Below are 18,763 nucleotides of genomic sequence, written 5' to 3'. Positions count from 1 at the left end.
CACATTCCCTGGCCCCGTATTTCCCCTTCTTAGGCCTTCACCTGCTCACTGTCCGGAATCTTTTCTTCCTGTTCTGAGTCACACTGACGCCCCTCGCTTCTCCTCCTTCGTTCATATGGCATGTTTTTGTTATTTTAAGGATAGGGAGCCACTCTTTGTATTTTGTTCCTGTAGTTCTTCAGATCATGTGTGCTCATCTTAGCTAATTTGGAAAGAACAGAAAATGAAAAAGAAACAAAAGAAAAATCACTGATAGCTTCCCCATCCCAAAAGAACTCTCTGCTAACATTTGCCACATACCTTTCTGGTCTTTCCCCCCCATCATTGTGTCTCTGAAAGTTATCATTACACGTGTATGTTAGTCGCTCAGTTGTGTCCGAGTCTTTGTGACCCTATGGATTGTGGCCCACCAGGCTCTCTGTCCTCGGATGTCCCAGGCTAGAATACTGGAGCGGGTTGCCATTCCCTTCTCCAGGGGATCTTCCCGACCCAGGGATTGAACCCAGATCTCCTGCATTGCAGGCAGATTCTTTACCATCTGAGCGGCCAGGGAAACCCACCTTAAACTTATACAATATTATATGTCAGTCATATCTCAATAAAAACTAAGGTTATTATTGCAATTAGACCTAGCTCCATCGCGGGGAGACTGAGAAAATCCAGAAGCGCAGGGAAGGCGAGCACCATCCTGTGAGTTCTCAGGGTGAGCCCTTAGACCTGCCGCCCCTCCCTGCTCCTGCTCTGTGGCTCCTCAGGTTCACTTGCTTCCTCTCGCCACCCTCCTCCCCTCCCCTCTTCCTCCTCTCTGCTTTTCATTTATTTTGCTTTGGGCAGGTCGGGCAGGAGCCTGCACACCTGCACTCCACCCTGGGTGCCAGCTACACCCGTCCCCATTAAGTGCTTATCTCTGCAGTGTTCCGGGTGGCTTCCCGCCCTCCCCTGGGGCGGGGGACCTGGAACCTGGGCTGGCGCCTGCAGAAATCTGAAACCTTGCTGGTCTGCTGAGTGCCAGTCCTCCTTTGTTTAGTCATTGCCCCTCCCGCCCAGGAAGTCTGGTGGCATAGGGCTCCCTGGCTGGGTCATTTGTGTCACTGGAGGGGGAACAGTAGATTGGCTTCTCCCTGGGTGTCCCGGGGCCTCTGAGGGGGTGGGGATATTAGCCACCTCGGCCTTCCCAGCTGACCTTTCAAATAATTTCCTCTCTCCCCACCTAAAAACTGGCTTAAAAAACATACTCTGTATGTTCTTCTCTTTTCTTGTTTTCACGTGGTGAGCCTGTCTGGCTTCATTTTCCCACCTCGTTTGGACAAGCCTGACAGTCTCAAAGGTCCCATCCCCAAGACATGTGTCTATGCCCACTGCCACCACACACCCTGAGGTTAGGTCCTGAGCAACCCTGCCTCTCTGTCCTCACCCTAATTCCCTGTGGGGCCGGGCGGCTCAGGCACTGGCACCCACAGATAAACTGGCAAAAGAAGTGCCAGGGCTGTGGAACAAAGAGGCACAACCAGACAAGCACCCTGGCTCCTGACTGCTAGTCTTCCTGTGGCCTGAGGCGTCCATGGAGACTGTTGTTCTCAGGTCCTTTTGGCAGGGGGTTTTTGGGGTCCATGCTGATTTAAAGCAAAGAACTCTTGGAAGAAGTCCTGGCTCCCTCGGGTGCAAAATGCTAACAACAATAATAGCAGTGCCAGCCCTCCTCCCCTCAGAGGGTTGCTGTGAGGTTCAAATGAGAAAGTGTATCTGTAAGTTGTGAAGCACAATATTAAAGACATCAGATAACAGTGTGAAGATTAAGTGGGACAGTTGCACATGAAAGACCAAAGCAGTTCTTTGAAAGTTATTACTAGTTAGTTCTCCAGGTTTTACTATTAACCACTACCATGGTTAAGCCCTGTATGGCAATAAGACACAGGTCATGCCCTCAAGGGGAACTGGGGGAAAGATAGGTAAATATTTATAATGTCAAGTGGGATTAGACTGATAAAGAATGTAAAAGGAAGCAGCCCTAAGCACCTTGTATGGTAAAGAGAGTGTCAGGAAGCTGGAACTTGGATGCAGAAAGCAGACAAGTGAGGGGTGAAGATTTCAGAGAGAGAAAGAGAGAGAGCACAAGGCATGGGAGAACTGGGGGGCCAGAACTCAAGGGGTTTGGCCTCCCTGGACTTCAGGCAAGAGGGGAAAGATCTTGAAGGGCTCTGAAAGTGATATTAAGAAGTTTGGACTTCACTGTCTGTTGGATCTAAAGCAGAGAGCAGCCTGGTTGAATCGGCACTTCAGAAAATTTATTTCGGAAGTTTGGAAGAAGGCTCATTCGGAAGAAGAATGGGTGGGAGACTGGCTAGGAGTTGCTGTTCAGGCAAGGGGGTTCAATGAAGGTAGGGCTAAGGGACCAGGGAAGAGGGGCCAGTTTTAGGAGTTAAGTAGGAGAAGGCAATGGCACCCCACTCCAGTACTCTTGCCTGGAAAATCCCAGGGACAGGGGAGCCTGGTGGGCTGCAGTCCATGGGGTCACTGAGGGTCGGACACGACTGAGCAAATTCACTTTCACTTTTCACTTTCATGCATTGGAGAAGGCAATGGCACCCCACTCCAGTACTCTTGCCTGGAGAAGCCCAGGGACAGGGGAGCCTGGTGGGCTGCCGTCTATGGGGTCGCACAGAGTTGGACACAACTGAAGTGACTTAGCAGCAGCAGCAGCAGGATTAACCAGGAGTTGGACTGGACAGGGCTTAGCGACTGCTAGGCTAAGAGAGGGCAGGAAGACAGAGAAGGATAAGGAGTCTTCCCTTGAGTGACTGGGTGGACACTGTCCTCACTCACCAAGACCAGAGATGCAGGAGGAAGAGGAGAGGGGAGGAGTTCCTTTCTGGACTGAAGGTGGGCGCAGGGGTGTCAGACAGTGAGTTGTGTATATACGTGTATACACACTGTAAGAGCTGACTGGGGACAGAGAGGGCTGACAGAGAGTGGATGGATGCTGGCAAATGAGGTTCCCGAGAAGGGAAATTTAGGGACCCAGAAAGCAAGGGAAGCAGGGGGAATGTCCCATAGCAGGGAAATGTAGGGCCAATGCGGGAGCAGGGGGCTTCGAGTATCCCACCCACTCCCTATGAGAAGCCCTTCCCTGCTCCTTCCATTTCTCTTCTGCCATCTGTGATTTTCTTCCTCCAAAGACTTGTACTTGTCTTACTAAAATCAAGGCCATCATTGGCATTCTCACTCTCTTACTTATTTCCCAAACTCCTCCATGAATCTTCCCAAGCTTTCTTCTACTGCTTTTATTTGCAATTTACCTTGGACCAGACATGGAGAAGGATATGGCAACCCACTCCAGTATTCTCGCCTGGGAAATCCCACGGACAGAGAAGCCTGACGGGCTACAGTCCAGGGGGTCGCAAAGAGTTCGATACGACTGAGAGACTAACACTTTCACTTTGGACCAGACATATCTCACTCAAGACAGTATCTTCACCAGAAAACGAATGCCAACAAGTCATACCAAGAGTGGGTTCTGTCTGCACATGATGTCCAGAAAGTGACTCTTCAGGATAAAAGAGAGGGCTCAGGTGCCAAGCAGAGTTCTAGTCTGGAGAGTTCTCTTAGGAGATCTACAGTCTTGGGACTCTGATATTCCTTTCTGCAGGGACACAGGCCTCCTCCCTCCTCCTAGAGGCCCTATTAGCCCACCTCTCCCACCCGGCTCCCCCGTCACAGCACAGTACTCGCCAGGGAATGCCCCATTGCCCAAGAGCTACCAAAGGCCCACGTGGCACAAGGCCCTGACAGTTCATTGGCCTCCATATTTCCTCTCAGCCAAGCAACACTGCCAAGAGAAACCTGAGGGCAAGTGAGAAAACCAGTTGTGATCTGCCCAGTAAGCAGGTGGCAGTGCAGCAGCCTCCCCGCCTTCAGTGTCTGCTGGAGTCTTGAGGATGGAAGGGGAAGCAGACACACCAGGACCAGTTTCCTGACACTGCAGGCCGTCCAGCTGTTCTGTGCGGAGCAGCCTGGGAGCCAGAGGCAGCCACCATGGCGGAAGGTACGCAAAGCCCATGGGGCTGCTGGAGCTCAGGGCCGAGGAAGAGAGAGACAGCAGGAGGTCAAGGGAAGGGTGGATTCAGAGGCAGGAATGAGTAAGTCAAGAATGGAGGCAGAAAGAAGAGAAGTTCCAGAAACAGCAGAATTCATCGGTAGCCTGAGAACCAGGAGACCAGGTAGAGGCTGGCAGGTAAACAGCTGAACAGCTGAGCGTCAGCATGCCTGCCTCCACATCCCTGTGGGCCAGGGCAGGGCCAGGGATTAGGGGGTCAGGGTTCCTACCCTCTCTGCCAGAGCTGATCTTGATGCTGAACAAGTCACTTCTCTAGTTCCCAGTCCCCATGCCGGACCAATGAGGGGACTTGGACCAGATCATCTTAAAATTGTCTTCTAGCTCCAGAATTCTCTGAATCTTCATTCTTCTCTTCTCCTCCACTCCAGAGTGTCTGTGACTCATGTTCTCACCACTACCCTTCTCTCCATATCACCTCCCTCTCTCTAGAAAAAGCTGCTACAAAGATTAAATGGTTGGTCAAAAACATGTATAAAAGTGAAAAGTGAAAGTCCCTCAGTTGTGTCTAACTCATTGTGACCCCAGGGACTATACAGTTCATGGAATTCTCCAGGCCAGAATACTGGAGTCAGTAGCCTTTCTCTGCTTCAGGGGATCTTCCCAACCCAGGGATCGAACCCAGTTCTCCCGCATTGCAGGAGGATTCTTTATCAGCTAAGCTATAAGGGAAACCCAAGAATACTGGAGTGGGTAGCCTATCCCATCTCCAGGGGAATCTTCCTGACCCAGGAATTGAACCATGGTCTCCTGCATTGCAGGCAGATTCTTTACCAACTGAGCTAATGAGGGAAGCCCCAAAACCATGTGGAAGAATAAGCTAAAACCTCTACAAATGTAATAGCTTCCTCTTCATTTACGATTTTTATGTTTAAAATTTTAGTTTTAAATTTTTATAAATTTTAATTATAAAAGAAATATTGTATAATGAACACACAGTTTGAGTAAAATAAAGCAATAATTACAGATAAACCTATAGTCCCCTGACTACCACTCCAACCTAGCCTCATTTCTAGAGAAACCACTGTTACTAGTCTTCTGTCTATACATTCACATTCATGTAAATATGCTCAGTGTAAGGCATAGGATTAGCTTGTATGGCTTCTTCTTCTTCTTCTTGGCATATCCATGGTATCATCATATTGCACATATTTTTCTACAGCTAGATTTTTTTTACTCACTGAACAATATCTCTTGGACCTCTATCCACACCTCTGAGTACCAAAAGATTTATGTCAGTATTTTCCACTTTGTATAGTATTTCCACAGTATGGCTGTAAGTGATTTATTTACCAAGTCTTCTATTGGTGGGTATCTGGGTTGTTCCCATTTTTCAATTAGACAAGCAAGGCTGCGGTGTACTTTCTTATCTGTGCTTCTCTGTGCTCCTGTGAGAGTTTTTACTCTAGGATAGATCTTGAGATCAATTACTTTAAAAGTCTTTCCTATAATTTCCCTTCTATCTCCCTGATCATTTCACCCCATTCTCCCCTCCCATCAACGAGAATAAAAATGTCCAGTATTAAATGTACCTCCTATTTGGATATCTGATGTTTGGCCTGAAGAATAATCCCTGTGCTATAGGCAGATATTAACTTGACCCACGATGCATCCGGAGGATGAGATCTGGCCCCAGTGTTGGCTGTCAGGAAGATGCTGCCACAGCTGTTGAGTAGTTTGGGCCACGTGTCCAACATGAATCAGGGCCAGTTAGCAATCCCTGTATAGGCAATTTGTTTCTAAAAAGGGTGAGCTTCTTTCTTTTCTGGAAAAAAGCTCAGTTGCTTTCCCAGGGGGCAGTGGGTCAGATGTCCTTTCTGAACATGAGTGAAGGCCAGCAGTGGGTGGTAGCTGTTGGGTAATGGTGAGAGCACTGGACGTGGGCCAGTTACCCTAAGTTTGACCTTGGGTAAGATATGTAGCCTACTTACATCTTGGTTTTCTCATCTTCAAGCGTGGATGATGCTTCATCCCCTCAATGCCGTGGCGAGTATTCCATGAGGTTACTGGCCTAGAGCCTCGAACAGGGCCTAGCACATGTAATCAGGCCCTCAACAGGTGGTAGTTGAATCTGAAATACAAAATAATTTCGGGGGATTATATAAAAAACAGAGAACTCTTATTCAACCTAGTAAACACTGGAGTATCTACAATGAGCCAATCTTTACACTTACATTTCTTTTATAATAACAATAATAAAACAACAACTAGTTTATGAGAAAGGTACACATTAACTGTAATCAAAAGAACTTAAAGAAGTTTAAGAAGATAAAGTTTAGTATTTATTAGGGTATTTTGGTACAGTCAATTTGATTCATATTTGTTTTATAATAGCCTTCAGTTCAGTTCAGTTCAGTGGCTCAATCGTGTCCGACTCTTTGCAACCCCATGAATTGCAGCAAGCCAGGCCTCCCTGTCCATCACCAACTCCGGGAGTTCACTCAGACTCATGCCCATTGAGTTGGTGATGCCGTAATAGCTTTACTGAGGTATAATTCACATACCATTAAGCTCACCATTTAAAGTGTATAATTTATTGGCTTTTTTTAATACTAAATTCACGAAGTTTTACAAGCATCACCACTAACTAGTTCCAAAACATTTTCATCACCTCAAAAATGAAACCCCATACCTGCTAGTAATTACAGTCCATTCTCCCCTACCCCCAGCCCCTAGCAAATTCTAACTTACTTCTGTTTCTATGGATTTGCCTATTCTGCATATTTCCTATAAATTGACTCATACAACATGTGGGCTTTTGTGTCTAGTTTAGCTTCTATCACTTAGCATAGTATTTTCAACTTTTATCCATGTTATAGATGTTCACCCTTCCTTTTATATGATTGAATAATATTCCATTGTGTGGCTATACACATTTCATTCATCTGTTAAGCAGGTGATGGACATTTGGACTGTTTACAGTTTTGAGCTATTATGAATAAAGCTGCAATCAACATTCAGGTATAGGTTTTATGTGAACTTACATTTTTCATATCTTGGATATATATCTAGGAATTGCCAGGTCATATAATAACTCAACATTTAACATTTTGAGAACCGTTTCCCAAAGTTGAAGCACCATTTTACAATCCTACCAGCAACGTATGAGGGTTTCAATTTCTCCACATCCCCACCACCAACACTGCTTTTCTTATTATTGCTATCCTAATGGATGTGAAGTGCTATCTCATTTGCATTTCTCTAATGATTAATTCTGTTGAGCATCTTTGCACGTGCTTTTTGGCCTTCTGTGTATCTTCTTTAGAGAAATGCTTACACCAGTTGTACATTTTTCATTTGAGTTATTATTTTTTATTGTTGAGTTATACAAATTCTTTATAGTGAGGGAACATTCTGAGTTGTAGCTCTTATAGGACCAAAATACACAGGACAGGTAGAGCTTTGCTTGGGGACAGACTGGCTGGAGGAGAGGGCCTGTGCTGGGAAGGCTGACAGGTGAGAAGGTAAGTGTAAGTTAAGGCCAGGTCTGCAGGGTCATGAGCGTCCCATTAAGAGTGTGTCTTTTGGATGGCAGCCTGGGGGGTATCTCAGGACTTTTAAAGGAAATAGACAACGGAATGAACAAATTGTCTTGAGGGGAGATAATCTGGTGATGTGTTAAGGGGCAGGTGATGTGGAGAAGCAGGATGCAGACGTGATGGAGGCTGTTACAGTCACTAGTGGTGAGGTGAGGAGGTTGGAACTGTGGTCATGTGGAAAGGGACAGAAGAACACCACCGATATCTTGAAGGAAGGAGTGAAGGGACTTACGACACATGAATGGATAGAGACTGAGAAGGTGTCAACTGCGATCGAAGGGCTGTGAACCCAGTGCTTGGGGACTGAGGTAGAAACATGGCCAAACATGCAGGAGTCAGAAGTGGAGCCCTTTGGGGGAGGCACACTTGGAGCACACTGAGGTCTGTCTGTGTTTCAGTGGAAGCTGCTGACGGCTGGGAGTGGGCCTTTCTGAGACGGTCCTCAGCTCTCAGCTCCCGAGTCACTGGGCACAAAGTGTTAGTGGTAGTCAGAGAGCTAGCAAATTACTTCAAACATAGCAGCTAAGATGGGGCAGCTACAATTAACCTGGGCAGCTACCCCAGGGACTTGCTCTCAGAGCTGGAGACTGGTGCAGGGACAAGGGAAACTGTGAGTCCAAGAGAGCCGATGCAGGAGTGAAGCTGGAGACATCTGACTGAAGGGAGCAGTCAGAGTTGGCCAGGCCTACAAGAGGAGTCAAAGAGGGGCAGAAAACAATGTGCCTCCTTATGGGAGAAAGGGACAGAAGGCCACAGAAGCAGGGAAGGCAGAGAGGAAAGGAAGGAAGGAAGGAAGGGAGAGACACTTGCATGCAAGGAGCTTCATTTAGCAGTAGCTGCTCAGTCGTGTCTGACTCTTTGAGGCTCCTCTGTCCCTGGGATTTTCCAGGCAAGAATACTGGAGTGGGTAGCCATTTCCTTCTCCAGGGGATCTTCCCGATCCAGATTCTTTACTGTCTGAGCCACAAGGGAAGTCCATTTTATCCTAACACAAACCCTGAAAGGCTCTTATCATAGATTCTATTTTACCTACTTGGAAACTGAGCTCAGAGAGGTTCAGTTTCTTTTCCAAGTTTGCACAGCTACTAAGTGGTGGACAAGACTGGACCAGACCCCACATCCCTGCTCTTTTGTTTGCCCTTGCTGTCCCATCACAGGGCTGGAGGTGGCCCTCACCGACCTCCAGAGCTCCTGGAACAACGTGCGGCACCATACAGACGAGATCAGCTCCAACCGCCTCCTTGTTCGCCGGGGCCAGGCCTTCAACATCACCCTGTACTTCAGGAACCGGGCCTTCCAGCCAGGCCTGGACAACATCATTTTTGTGACTGAGACTGGTGAGGACTCCGGCTGGCTTGCAGGGGTTGCACGCGCGTGTGTGTGTATGTGTGTGTGTGTCTGTTGGGGGGAATTATCGGGGGTTGGGAGGTCACTGCAGAGTTCCTCAGCTCTGCTTCCTTCTTAGGACCGCTGCCAGATCTGCCCAAGGGGACTCGAGCCGTGTTCAGCCTGGCAGGTCACCGTGGCCCCAGCCCCTGGATCGCCTCACTGCAGACCATCGGGGCCAGTGCCCTGGAGGTGAGCCTGTGTGCCCCTCCTGTGGCAGCTGTGGGTCGGTACCTCTTGAAGGTTCACATCAGATCCCTACAGGGGCCTGTCACAGCCTACCAGCTTGGGGAGTTCATCCTGCTCTTCAATCCCTGGTGCCCAGGTAAGGCGGGATGCTCTCACCTCTGCCCCATGTCAGTACCATAGACAGCAAGGCTCAAGGGTTTCCAGACTCCTTCTCCATAGCCACCGCAAACCTCCCCAATCCCACGCACTCAGCATCCACTCCCAACCGCCAACAAGCAGGGCAGAGAAGCCTTGTTATTTATTTACTTACTCAGAATTTTAAAATAATGAACCAAGTCATCTTTACTTTAAAAGAAAACTTATAATCAACTATTGACCACTATTAACATCTACCTTCATCATACATTCTAAAGTTAACTGGAGCTTTTCCATTATAAGAGCAATAAGTACATTCCATTGAAAATTTGTAAAATGAAGTACAGGGTAAAGTGAAGAAAGGAAGGTAAGTAGGTAGGGAGGGAGGGAGGAGCCCCTAGGCTCCAGTTTGCTCATTTCCATAGAGGATTAGTTGAGTGTAGCAGAAAAAGCATGCACTCAATATGGGCTCTGTGTTCACATTTCGCTCTAATTATGTGTGGTTTGGATAAGTTACTTATTACCCTGAGCCTATTTCTTCAACCTTGAAATGGGGCTGGTATGTAAAGGTGCTTTATAAACCAAAAAATTCCACCAAAGGTTATTTTTACTTCTACCTTCTGTTTCTATTGATTCTACGGCTGGTGTTGATGGGTGGTGGGGGTGGGTCTCCCCCTCACTCAATGCGCCTCTTGGAGTCACCCAGCACTCTCCCCAGAGCTCAGGTCCCATGGGCCTGGGCCTTCTGGAGTGGGACTAGAGTGGGAAAGATGATGTGACTTTTCTGCCTTGTGTCCTCCCATTTTGATTCCCAGAGGATGCTGTCTACCTGGAGAGTGAACCCCAGAGGCAGGAATATGTCATGAATGATTATGGCTTCATCTATCAAGGGAACAAGAACTGGATCCGCCCCTGCCCCTGGAATTATGGACAAGTGAGTCTCAGCTCTGTTCATGGCCCATTCAGGCCCTGGTCTCTTGGGGAGAGGAGAGCAGGAGCGGGTGGGAGGGTGCCCTTCATGCAAGGTTCATCCAGAACTGCTGACAAGTGGGAATTAAATGGCACCAAGAAGATATGAGATGCGATCTCAGGGAGCTAGGGGAGCAGCCGTAGAAAGGTGGTAGGTGTTCTTAGGTGATCACATCTGATTTGGACAATAAGGCTTAAAGGGGAAGGACAGCTGAAGGCACCCATCCAGGAAGGCCACCGAGAGGGTGCAGATGCAGAGACAGCAGTGGCAATGGTCATGCTTGCTCCTGGATGTTTGTTTGTTAGCTGTGTTTCCAGTGGGCCCCAGCTACCACGCTTCCTTCATCCTCATAACCCCAGGTGACAGGCTCTAGGATCCATTTTGTCACACTGGAGAAAATTTGTCCCCTGAATATCTCAGCCAGGAGCAGGGCTGATGAGCAGCAGGGTGTCTTCCTCCCCACTGCTATCACCTCTTCAGTTATTCATTTTGATCACATACCTTTCTCATTATAAAAGTAGTACAGGGACCTCCCTGGTGGTCCAGTGGTTAGTTAAGACTCCACACTTTCACTGGAGGGGGTATGGGTTCAATCTCTGGTCAGGGAACTAAGATCCCACAATGTCATGTGGTACAGTAAAAAAAAAAAAGCAATATATATTCTTTTCCCTTATAGATTATTTAAAAATATTGAGTACAGTCCTCTGTGCTATATAGTAGGTCCTTGTTGGTTATCTATTTTATATATAGTTGTATGTATATTTTAATCTCAAAATCCTAATTTGCAACTGAAAAGAGAAAAGACTATATATGTGTTTACATACATATATGAATTATTGTGCTATATACCTGAAACTAACACAACATTGCAAATCAACTATGTGGTGATAGTTTAGTCACTAAGTCGTGTCCAGCTCCTTGTGACCCCACTGACTATAGCCCGCCAGGCTCCTCTGTCCATGGGATTCTCCAAGCAAGAATACTGGAGTGGGTTGCCATTTCCTTCTCCAGGGGATCTTCCCGACCCGGGGATTGATCCCAGGGCTCTGCACTGCAGGCAGATTCTTTACCAACTGAGCTATGAGGGAAGCTCAAATCAACCATACTTCAACAAAAAATAAAATTGGTATAAAAAATTTTAAAGTAACATATAATCGCTTAAAAAACTTTATGAAACATTACAAAAATGGGTGTCTAGAATATGAAAGTCTGTCTAGGCACAGTCACCAGCAAGGTGTGTGTTCCTCTACATTTTGCTCTCTACACATATTCTAAAACATGTGATTTTGTTTGTAAAAACAGCACCATCCTGATTGCAAGGCTCTGTAACGCCTGAGTTACTGAAAGCCTGCCTCCCACTGAAAGCTCAGCCAACAGCAGGTGCTCCAGGAAGCCCAGAGCCAGGTTGAGCCCTTGCACCAGAACACTCTGGGGGTCGGCGGGGAGGGGCCAGCTCTGGCTGCTCAGAAGGGGTGGCGGCTGGAAAATTCTGTGGGGGGCTTTGTGGCACTTGAATCAGCTTGATACGGGTCCCTGTCCCAGACTTGCTCAAAGAGAACTCTAGCACAGGTGGCACCAGGCCCAGCGTTGGCTCCCAGGGTGGCTATGGTCCAGATGAGATATGAAAGCCTCAAATGGTCCCAACTGACATCCCCAACTCCTCACTCAGCATGGGCAGACGGGGATCCCAGAGGGCCCCTGGACAGGAGTTGGCTGTCATCTGTGAGAAACAGAAGTGAGGAGATGTGCTTTCTGAGTCCTGGGTTTTTCCGTTCTGTCTCTCTTCTTCAGTGAATGCATATTGAATATCTGCTCAGTGCCAGGCAAGGGGCTGGATGCTAGAAGCATGAAAATGAATAAAACATTGCCCCTGAGCCCACAATGAAGTGGGGACTCAGTCACATAAGCAGGTCACTGATTATGCAGTGGGATATACAAAGATTGAGTGCCAGGTGCAGGGTATTCTGGGAGCCTTGAAGAAGAGCACTTGATTGGGCATGGGGGTGTTGGGGAAGCTTCCTGGGAGAAGAGATGCTGGAACTGAGTTAGCCAAGTGAAGGGAAAGGGGGAGCTATCCCAGGCAGGGGGAAGCATGAGCAGACACAATGGAGAGAAATGATTTGGCCAGCTACAGGCGTTACAAGGAATCTGATGTTGCTGGAGCAAAAACAAACAAACAAACAACCCACACACAGTGGTGAGGGTTATTGAGATACGAGACTGAGAAGGTAGAAGGGGGGCAGATCAGGTAGAAGTGGGGCACACAGGGTCTTATGTGCCTTGAAGAGGTTAGAGCTTTGCTCCTGCAGGCCATAGGACCCACTGAATGTCTTAAAGCAAAAAAGTCTACCAATCAAACTGTCCCCTGGGGAAGATGGATCAGAGAAGCCCTCTAATTCTGTTTATGTATTCATTTACTCTCATTCAACAAAGACGCATAGTGTCCCTACTATGTGCTGGGCACGATGCCAGGTCTGGGGGGTAGAGCTGTGAGAAGAACTGGAGGGACACAGCATACAGTCAGGCCAGGAGGACAGACCCTGGCCATCTCGGTGTAACTGAATCTGATAAGTAAGAGATATAGCCAGGGCTCTGGAGTGAAACCAGGCTCCAGCTCAGGGAAAGCCTCAGAGGAAGTGGCATTCATTCCAAGCCTGAAGGACAAAGAGTCAGCCTGTCTTGGTGAAAAATTTCCATAACTGGTATGCTATTAGTCAATCCAAAACTCCACTGAATCATGGGTGCTGTGACAAGTCCCTGCCATTGTCTCAGCACTAGCTCCCAATGACGAGCTGGGTCAGCAGGTAGAGGTGGAAGATGAGGCAACTTGGCTTTAGCAAGAAACAACCCAGGTGCTCCGGGAGTGTGGATTAAAGGGGAGAAGAAGGAGAAACAGATTTTTTTCAGCCAGTCAGACTCACTGGAAAAAACTCCAGGAATCTGACAGGCAGGAAGTACAAACTAGGCAAGCTGTGACCCCAGAGCTTTGAGACCTTGTAGGGCCGTCCATGGCTGTGCTGCTGGACAGTTTCCTTCCAAATGGGCTTGTATCCCACAAACACACTCCACTGGAGAACTGGGTAGGGTGGGTCATGCATTTCTTTTCATATCCACGTGTGCCTAGCCTGGGCACCTTGCCTCTTTGTGTCTTCTCTTGCAGTTTGAAGAGAATATCATAGACATCTGTCTGGAGCTGCTAGACAAGAGCCTGAACTTCCAGATTGACCCAGCCACAGACTGTGCCCTACGGGGCAGCCCTGTCTACATCAGCAGAGTGGTGTGTGCCATGGTGAGCTTGGGTCCAGGGAGGGAGGAAGCTCTGCAGGGGCGCCCTGCCCACTCATGGTTGCCCACTGCAGCCGGGGAATGAAGAGTCAAGAGGCAGAAGCCCTCTGGCAAAGCCATTTTTGATGAGACTGATGGAAGAATCTGGGTAACAGGTTTTCTCAACTGAGATCTGAAACGGCTGGGTATGACCATCACCTCTATTATTTTTTTTTCTTTTTTTTAAATTTTACAATCTTTAATTCTTACATGCGTTCCCAAACATGAACCCCCCTCCCACCTCCCTCCCCATGACATCTCTCTGGGTCATCCCCATGCACCAGCCCCAAGCATGCTGCATCCTGCGTCAGACATAGACTGGCGATTCAATTCTTACATGATAGTATACATGTTAGAATGTCATTCTCCCAAATCGTCCCACCCTCTCCCTCTCCCTCTGAGTCCAAAAGTCCATTATACACATCTGTGTCTCTTTCCCTGTCTTGCATACAGGGTCGTCATTGCCATCTTCCTAAATTCCATATATACGTGTTAGCATACTGTATTGGTGTTTTTCTTTCTGGCTTACTTCACTCTGTATAATCGGCTCCAGTTTCATCCATCTCATCAGAACTGATTCAAATGAATTCTTTTTAACGGCTGAGTAATACTCCATTGTGTATATGTACCACAGCTTTCTTATCCATTCATCTGCATCACCTCTATTAATTACAAACTGCATTTTGGGGAAAGACTAAATGAAGCTCTGGTTTGGGAAATAATCTTGTGTCTAAACTTCTTTACCTCTGAAGTGTGTTCAAATGCCCTTAGAGCCAAGCTCTGGCTTTGCAGGGATGGGGGGTGGAGGGGTCAAGAGGGTGGGTAGAAACAGAATAATAAGGTAATTAACAGTAGTGCACAAGTCAGAATAGCTGGCTTCCCACCCTCACCCTTTCCCCAGAAGGTCTGGAAGATCCCAGCTAAAATAAGATCAAATCTTCCTGCATCTCAGGCCCAGGAGCCCGGAAGGCAACCCACTTGTGAAGGAAAAGGCTGCTTCTAATGCTTCTACTTATGGCTTCTCTGCAGATCAACAGCAACGATGACAGTGGGGTGCTCAATGGAAACTGGGGTGAGAATTACTCAGACGGCACCAACCCCACGGAGTGGATGGGCAGCGTGGCCATCCTGAAGCAGTGGCACGCCACGGGCTGCCAGCCAGTGCGCTATGGGCAGTGCTGGGTCTTTGCTGCTGTCACATGCACAGGTAGGGAGTGCAAAGGGCCCGTGGAAGGACAAAGAGGCCACTGGCTCACGTCTCGGCCCTCTGAGCCACTCCTGTCCCAGAAATCTCACACAGCTCCCACCGAGGGACATTTACAAGGAAGCAGAATGTCTCATCACTGACCTCAGGCTTCACATACCTTGGCTCATCTCACAGGGTAGTTCTGAGGTGGACATCATACACTTCTCAGAACGTGGTGCCCTTCCCTTCTGAACTTGGACAACCTAACAGAATCCTCCCTAAAGCCTGGCTGGGAATTGTCCAGGTCCAAAATAGGAAAGAAGGTGAAAGACCAAGTCATTAGAAAACTTATAAATTGATCAGTGTCCTTTCTGAGCACAGAGAATGAGCTTGATGTAGGTGTATACACAGGAGGGAAATGTGCCACTGAGCGTGGGCAGGGGGCCAGAGCAAGATGACAGCCGAAGTACAATGACCTTGACTCTGGAGATGTAACATGTTCAGTACACTTGGAGTGCTGACCAAGCCCATAGGGGATGGGGGAACGACAAGAGAGATCAGCTTTTCAGATAGGGAGTGAATATTACATTAGGAGAAGAAAAGTCTAAAAATATGTACTGGGAAAGAAAGCAAATGGAAACTGGTTTGCAGGTGGCGAGAGGAGCAAGCAGAAGGCAGGGGAGGGTGAGTGTTAGGGAGGCAACACCTGGACATGAGTTACACACTGGAGGTGGCAGGAGGAGGCTTTCTGCTTCACCCAGAAAAGGTCCAAACTTGCTTCTGGCCCTCTCACTGCCCCAATGTTTAGGCCAGCTCTCAGCCTCCTGGCAGGCTATCTGTGTACTTAAGTTGAGTCACAATCAGGAGGTTATTCCTGTTGGCTGGGGAAACAGGCCAGGTATGACTTTTATTCACAAGGCTCTCTAGGCCAATCCAAGAAGGCCAGATCTGCCCACAGCTTAGTGTTTATTGAGGGCTCAGGCCTTTTGTGTAGAAATTCCCTGTATGCAAAGGCTGGTGAAGTCTGTGAGTGCGTGTGTGGTGTGTGCGTGTGTGGTATGTGTGTGTGCTAGACCAGGCTCTTGGAGGAAGCCTACAGAGCCGCAGGCTGCCAAGCAGCAGGCTGTCAGCACACTGTTCACTGGGGCATCAGCCCACAGGGGCATTGGGAAGTTTCTGCCTTCACATGGGTTGGCAAGAGGGGTAGTCCTGAGCTGCTCCTCATCTGCAGCAGCAGAGCTGCATCTGGAACTGGATGCCTTAATGGCCCAGGGGTTAGAAGCCAGAAATTTGACAGCTTTGATGCCCAGAGTCACAGACATCGGGGTGAACTGGGATGTCTGAGTCATCCAGGGAGCAGGCACAAGACTGAAGGCAGAGAATGGAATAATCTTGTATAAGACAGAGAGGGAGTCTTCCTGGGACTGGAAAGTCTAGAGTCTAATGGGCAAGGTGTGTGTACAGAGGGAGAGGGCCAGGTGTTTGGGTGTGGTTGTCTGGAACTGGGTGGTGGGAGAGTGAATGGAGATGATGCAATGAGAGCAGACCAATTACAATTTTTATGAGAATCATGGCCCTTTAGTGACCCTGAAAGCAAAGGCTTGGGCCAAGTTGGTCAAGCATGGCTGGCTCACCTGCAGCTCAACACCACCAGCCCTCCCCCACAGGGCCACCATGCTGTATGTTGATAAATATGTCTATCAGTTTGGAAAACTCATCATTCATCCAGCAACACTTCTTGTGTCCTTATCCTATGTTAGGCACTGTGCTTCTAACAATCTTGGTTACAAATATGGGTAACACTCAGCTTCAATCCTCCACTAAATGTCAAGGATTTAGTCAGACTCTTTAACCCAATACAGTTGCCAAAACATGTTGTTAAAAATTAGTATTGTTATTTTTTAACAGTCACAATAGCTAATATTTATTAGAGACTTTCTTGGTGCCAGGCATTGTGCTAAAACCTTGACAGCCTAGAATCATGGTGAAGCTTGAGTTCAAACACTAGTACTACCATTAAGTGGCTGAGTGATCTTGGGCAAGTCGTTTAACTTGTGCCTCAGTTTCCTCAGGCATATGATGGGGAAATTAATAGTACCTACCTCATAAGATTATTGGAAGGATTGACTGAGTTCATACATGGAGGGTGCTTAGAAAAATGCCAGGCTACCATGAACAATCAATAAGTTCTTTTTTTTTCTTATTGAATGATTTCATTTATATAAAATGTCCAGAAAAGGTACATTTATAGAGTCAGACAGCAGATTAGTGGTTGCCTGGGGTGGGGAATGGAAGTGGGGATTAATGATAAATGGGCATCCCAGGGGTCTTATTGTAGAGATGAAAATGTCCTAAAACTAATTTATGATGATGGCAGTAAGTTCTAACTAGGATCACCTTATTTGAGTCCCCAAATGACCTTCAGAGATAGGTTCTATCATTATCTCCATTTTACAGATGAGGAAATTGAGTGGCAAAGCTAGTCTCACATCCAGGCATGGTGGTTGTAACCACTAGGCTATACTGCTGCACGAATGATGTCAGCAGCTGCCATGTAATCAGCATCCCCTGTGCTGAAGGCACACATTGGGCACTTCCTGATGCTCACAGTCACCTGCAGGTGGATATTACTGTCATTTTACAGATGGGAAAGCTGAGGCTTAAGGTGACCACGTAACTCCTCTGATTAGATGTACACGCTCCCCTCTGCAGCTTTGCCTCCCTCCGTTTCCTTTTTTTCTCTTTTGAAACTGGAATCTGTTCAAGAGCCTCTTCTCTCACCTCTGTATTTATATATATATATATATATATATATATATATTTTTTTTTTTTTTTTTTTTTTTCCCTGCCAAACGCAGCTTGCGGGAACTTAGTTCCCTGACCAGAGATCAAATCCACACTCCTGGCAGTGGAAACTGCTGGACCACCAAGGAAATCCCATATTGCATTAAAAAAAATAACATCAGAATACTGACTTCAACTTCCTAAAGAAAAATCACACAAAAAAAGAGACTTTGCATGCATCAAAGATATGATTATAATTTTTTGGATAGATGTTTCCTTGACATCAATTTAGTTGGCTGTTACTTTGGGAATTTCAGAGAAATCCCTGACCTTCCCTCCCTCCGGTGCTCGGGGCAGGTGGCTCCACAGCTCTCCGTCTCAGTCATCAGGCGTTTCCTGTCCTGGCTATCCACTCCTTGTGACAAAGCCAGGCCCCTCCGCCCTGAGGTCTGTGAAGCAGCCTGGATGCCTTGCTCTGTAACAAAGGAACAGAGGGAACAGTGATGTTCTGTGACCTGAAAATTCTCCCCAAAGCCAGTGTCACCTATTGTATGATTCCAAATATGTGAAATGCCCAGAATAGGCAAGTTTATATAGACAGAGAGTCATTTTGCAGTTGCCTAGGGCTGGAGGGGTGGGAGAATGGGAAGTGACAGCTAGTGGGCACGGAGGGCCTTTCAGAGGTGATGAAATGGTCTCGGATTAGATGTGGAGATTGTTACACAACCTGTGGATATACCACACACCACTGAACTGTACACTTTAAAAGGGTGAATTTTGTGGTATGTGGATTATATCTCAGCAAAGTTGTTTACAAAAGAAAAGTCAGGCATCCTGGGGATGTGCCTGATCTGTTCCTGCCCACAGCTGCAGGGCGTGGGGTGGGGGTAGCGAGCCTTGGGCAGACCTCTGGACCCTCTGTAAAGGAGGGTCCGGGGCCTGGAGCCACAGAGGAGAGTGGTGGGAAACAGCCTGGGAGATGAGGAGGCTGTGAGCTTAGGGCTGGGCCCTCCTCTCTTCACCCCAAACTACCCCATGTGTCCAACTTTTATATGTTGGATCCCCACTTATGGTCTGGTTCTCATGTAGAGTCCTCTGCTGAAAACAGTTTCAAACATCCTTGGGTTAGAAGTCATCTT

General features: G+C 47.5%; 1 protein-coding gene and 1 long non-coding RNA gene across 7 annotated transcripts in view; one reads left to right on the top strand and one right to left on the bottom strand.

Annotated features, from left to right (window-relative positions):
- The first annotated feature begins 3,861 nt into the window (after positions 1-3,861).
- TGM5 (transglutaminase 5) overlaps positions 3,862-18,763 on the top strand; it is a 31,772-nt gene continuing 16,870 nt past the window's right edge. The window contains exons 1-6 of the mRNA XM_069558827.1: positions 3,862-4,042; positions 8,808-8,987; positions 9,116-9,361; positions 10,176-10,294; positions 13,491-13,619; positions 14,684-14,861. Of these exons, the coding sequence (XP_069414928.1) occupies positions 4,033-4,042; positions 8,808-8,987; positions 9,116-9,361; positions 10,176-10,294; positions 13,491-13,619; positions 14,684-14,861 (862 nt within the window). The 5' untranslated portion in view covers positions 3,862-4,032. The remainder of the gene's footprint in view (positions 4,043-8,807; positions 8,988-9,115; positions 9,362-10,175; positions 10,295-13,490; positions 13,620-14,683; positions 14,862-18,763) is intronic.
- LOC138423206 (uncharacterized) overlaps positions 17,860-18,763 on the bottom strand; it is a 55,448-nt gene continuing 54,544 nt past the window's right edge. For all 6 annotated transcript variants that reach the window (XR_011250174.1, XR_011250172.1, XR_011250175.1 and 3 more), the window contains one exon: positions 17,860-18,099. This is a non-coding gene — a long non-coding RNA (uncharacterized lncRNA). The remainder of the gene's footprint in view (positions 18,100-18,763) is intronic.

The sequence above is a fragment of the Ovis canadensis genome, chromosome 18 (genome assembly GCF_042477335.2).
Source record: "Ovis canadensis isolate MfBH-ARS-UI-01 breed Bighorn chromosome 18, ARS-UI_OviCan_v2, whole genome shotgun sequence".
Taxonomy (NCBI): Eukaryota; Metazoa; Chordata; class Mammalia; order Artiodactyla; family Bovidae; genus Ovis; species Ovis canadensis.
Note: the sequence above shows the minus strand (reverse complement) of the source record. Positions and strands in the feature narration are given on the sequence as shown.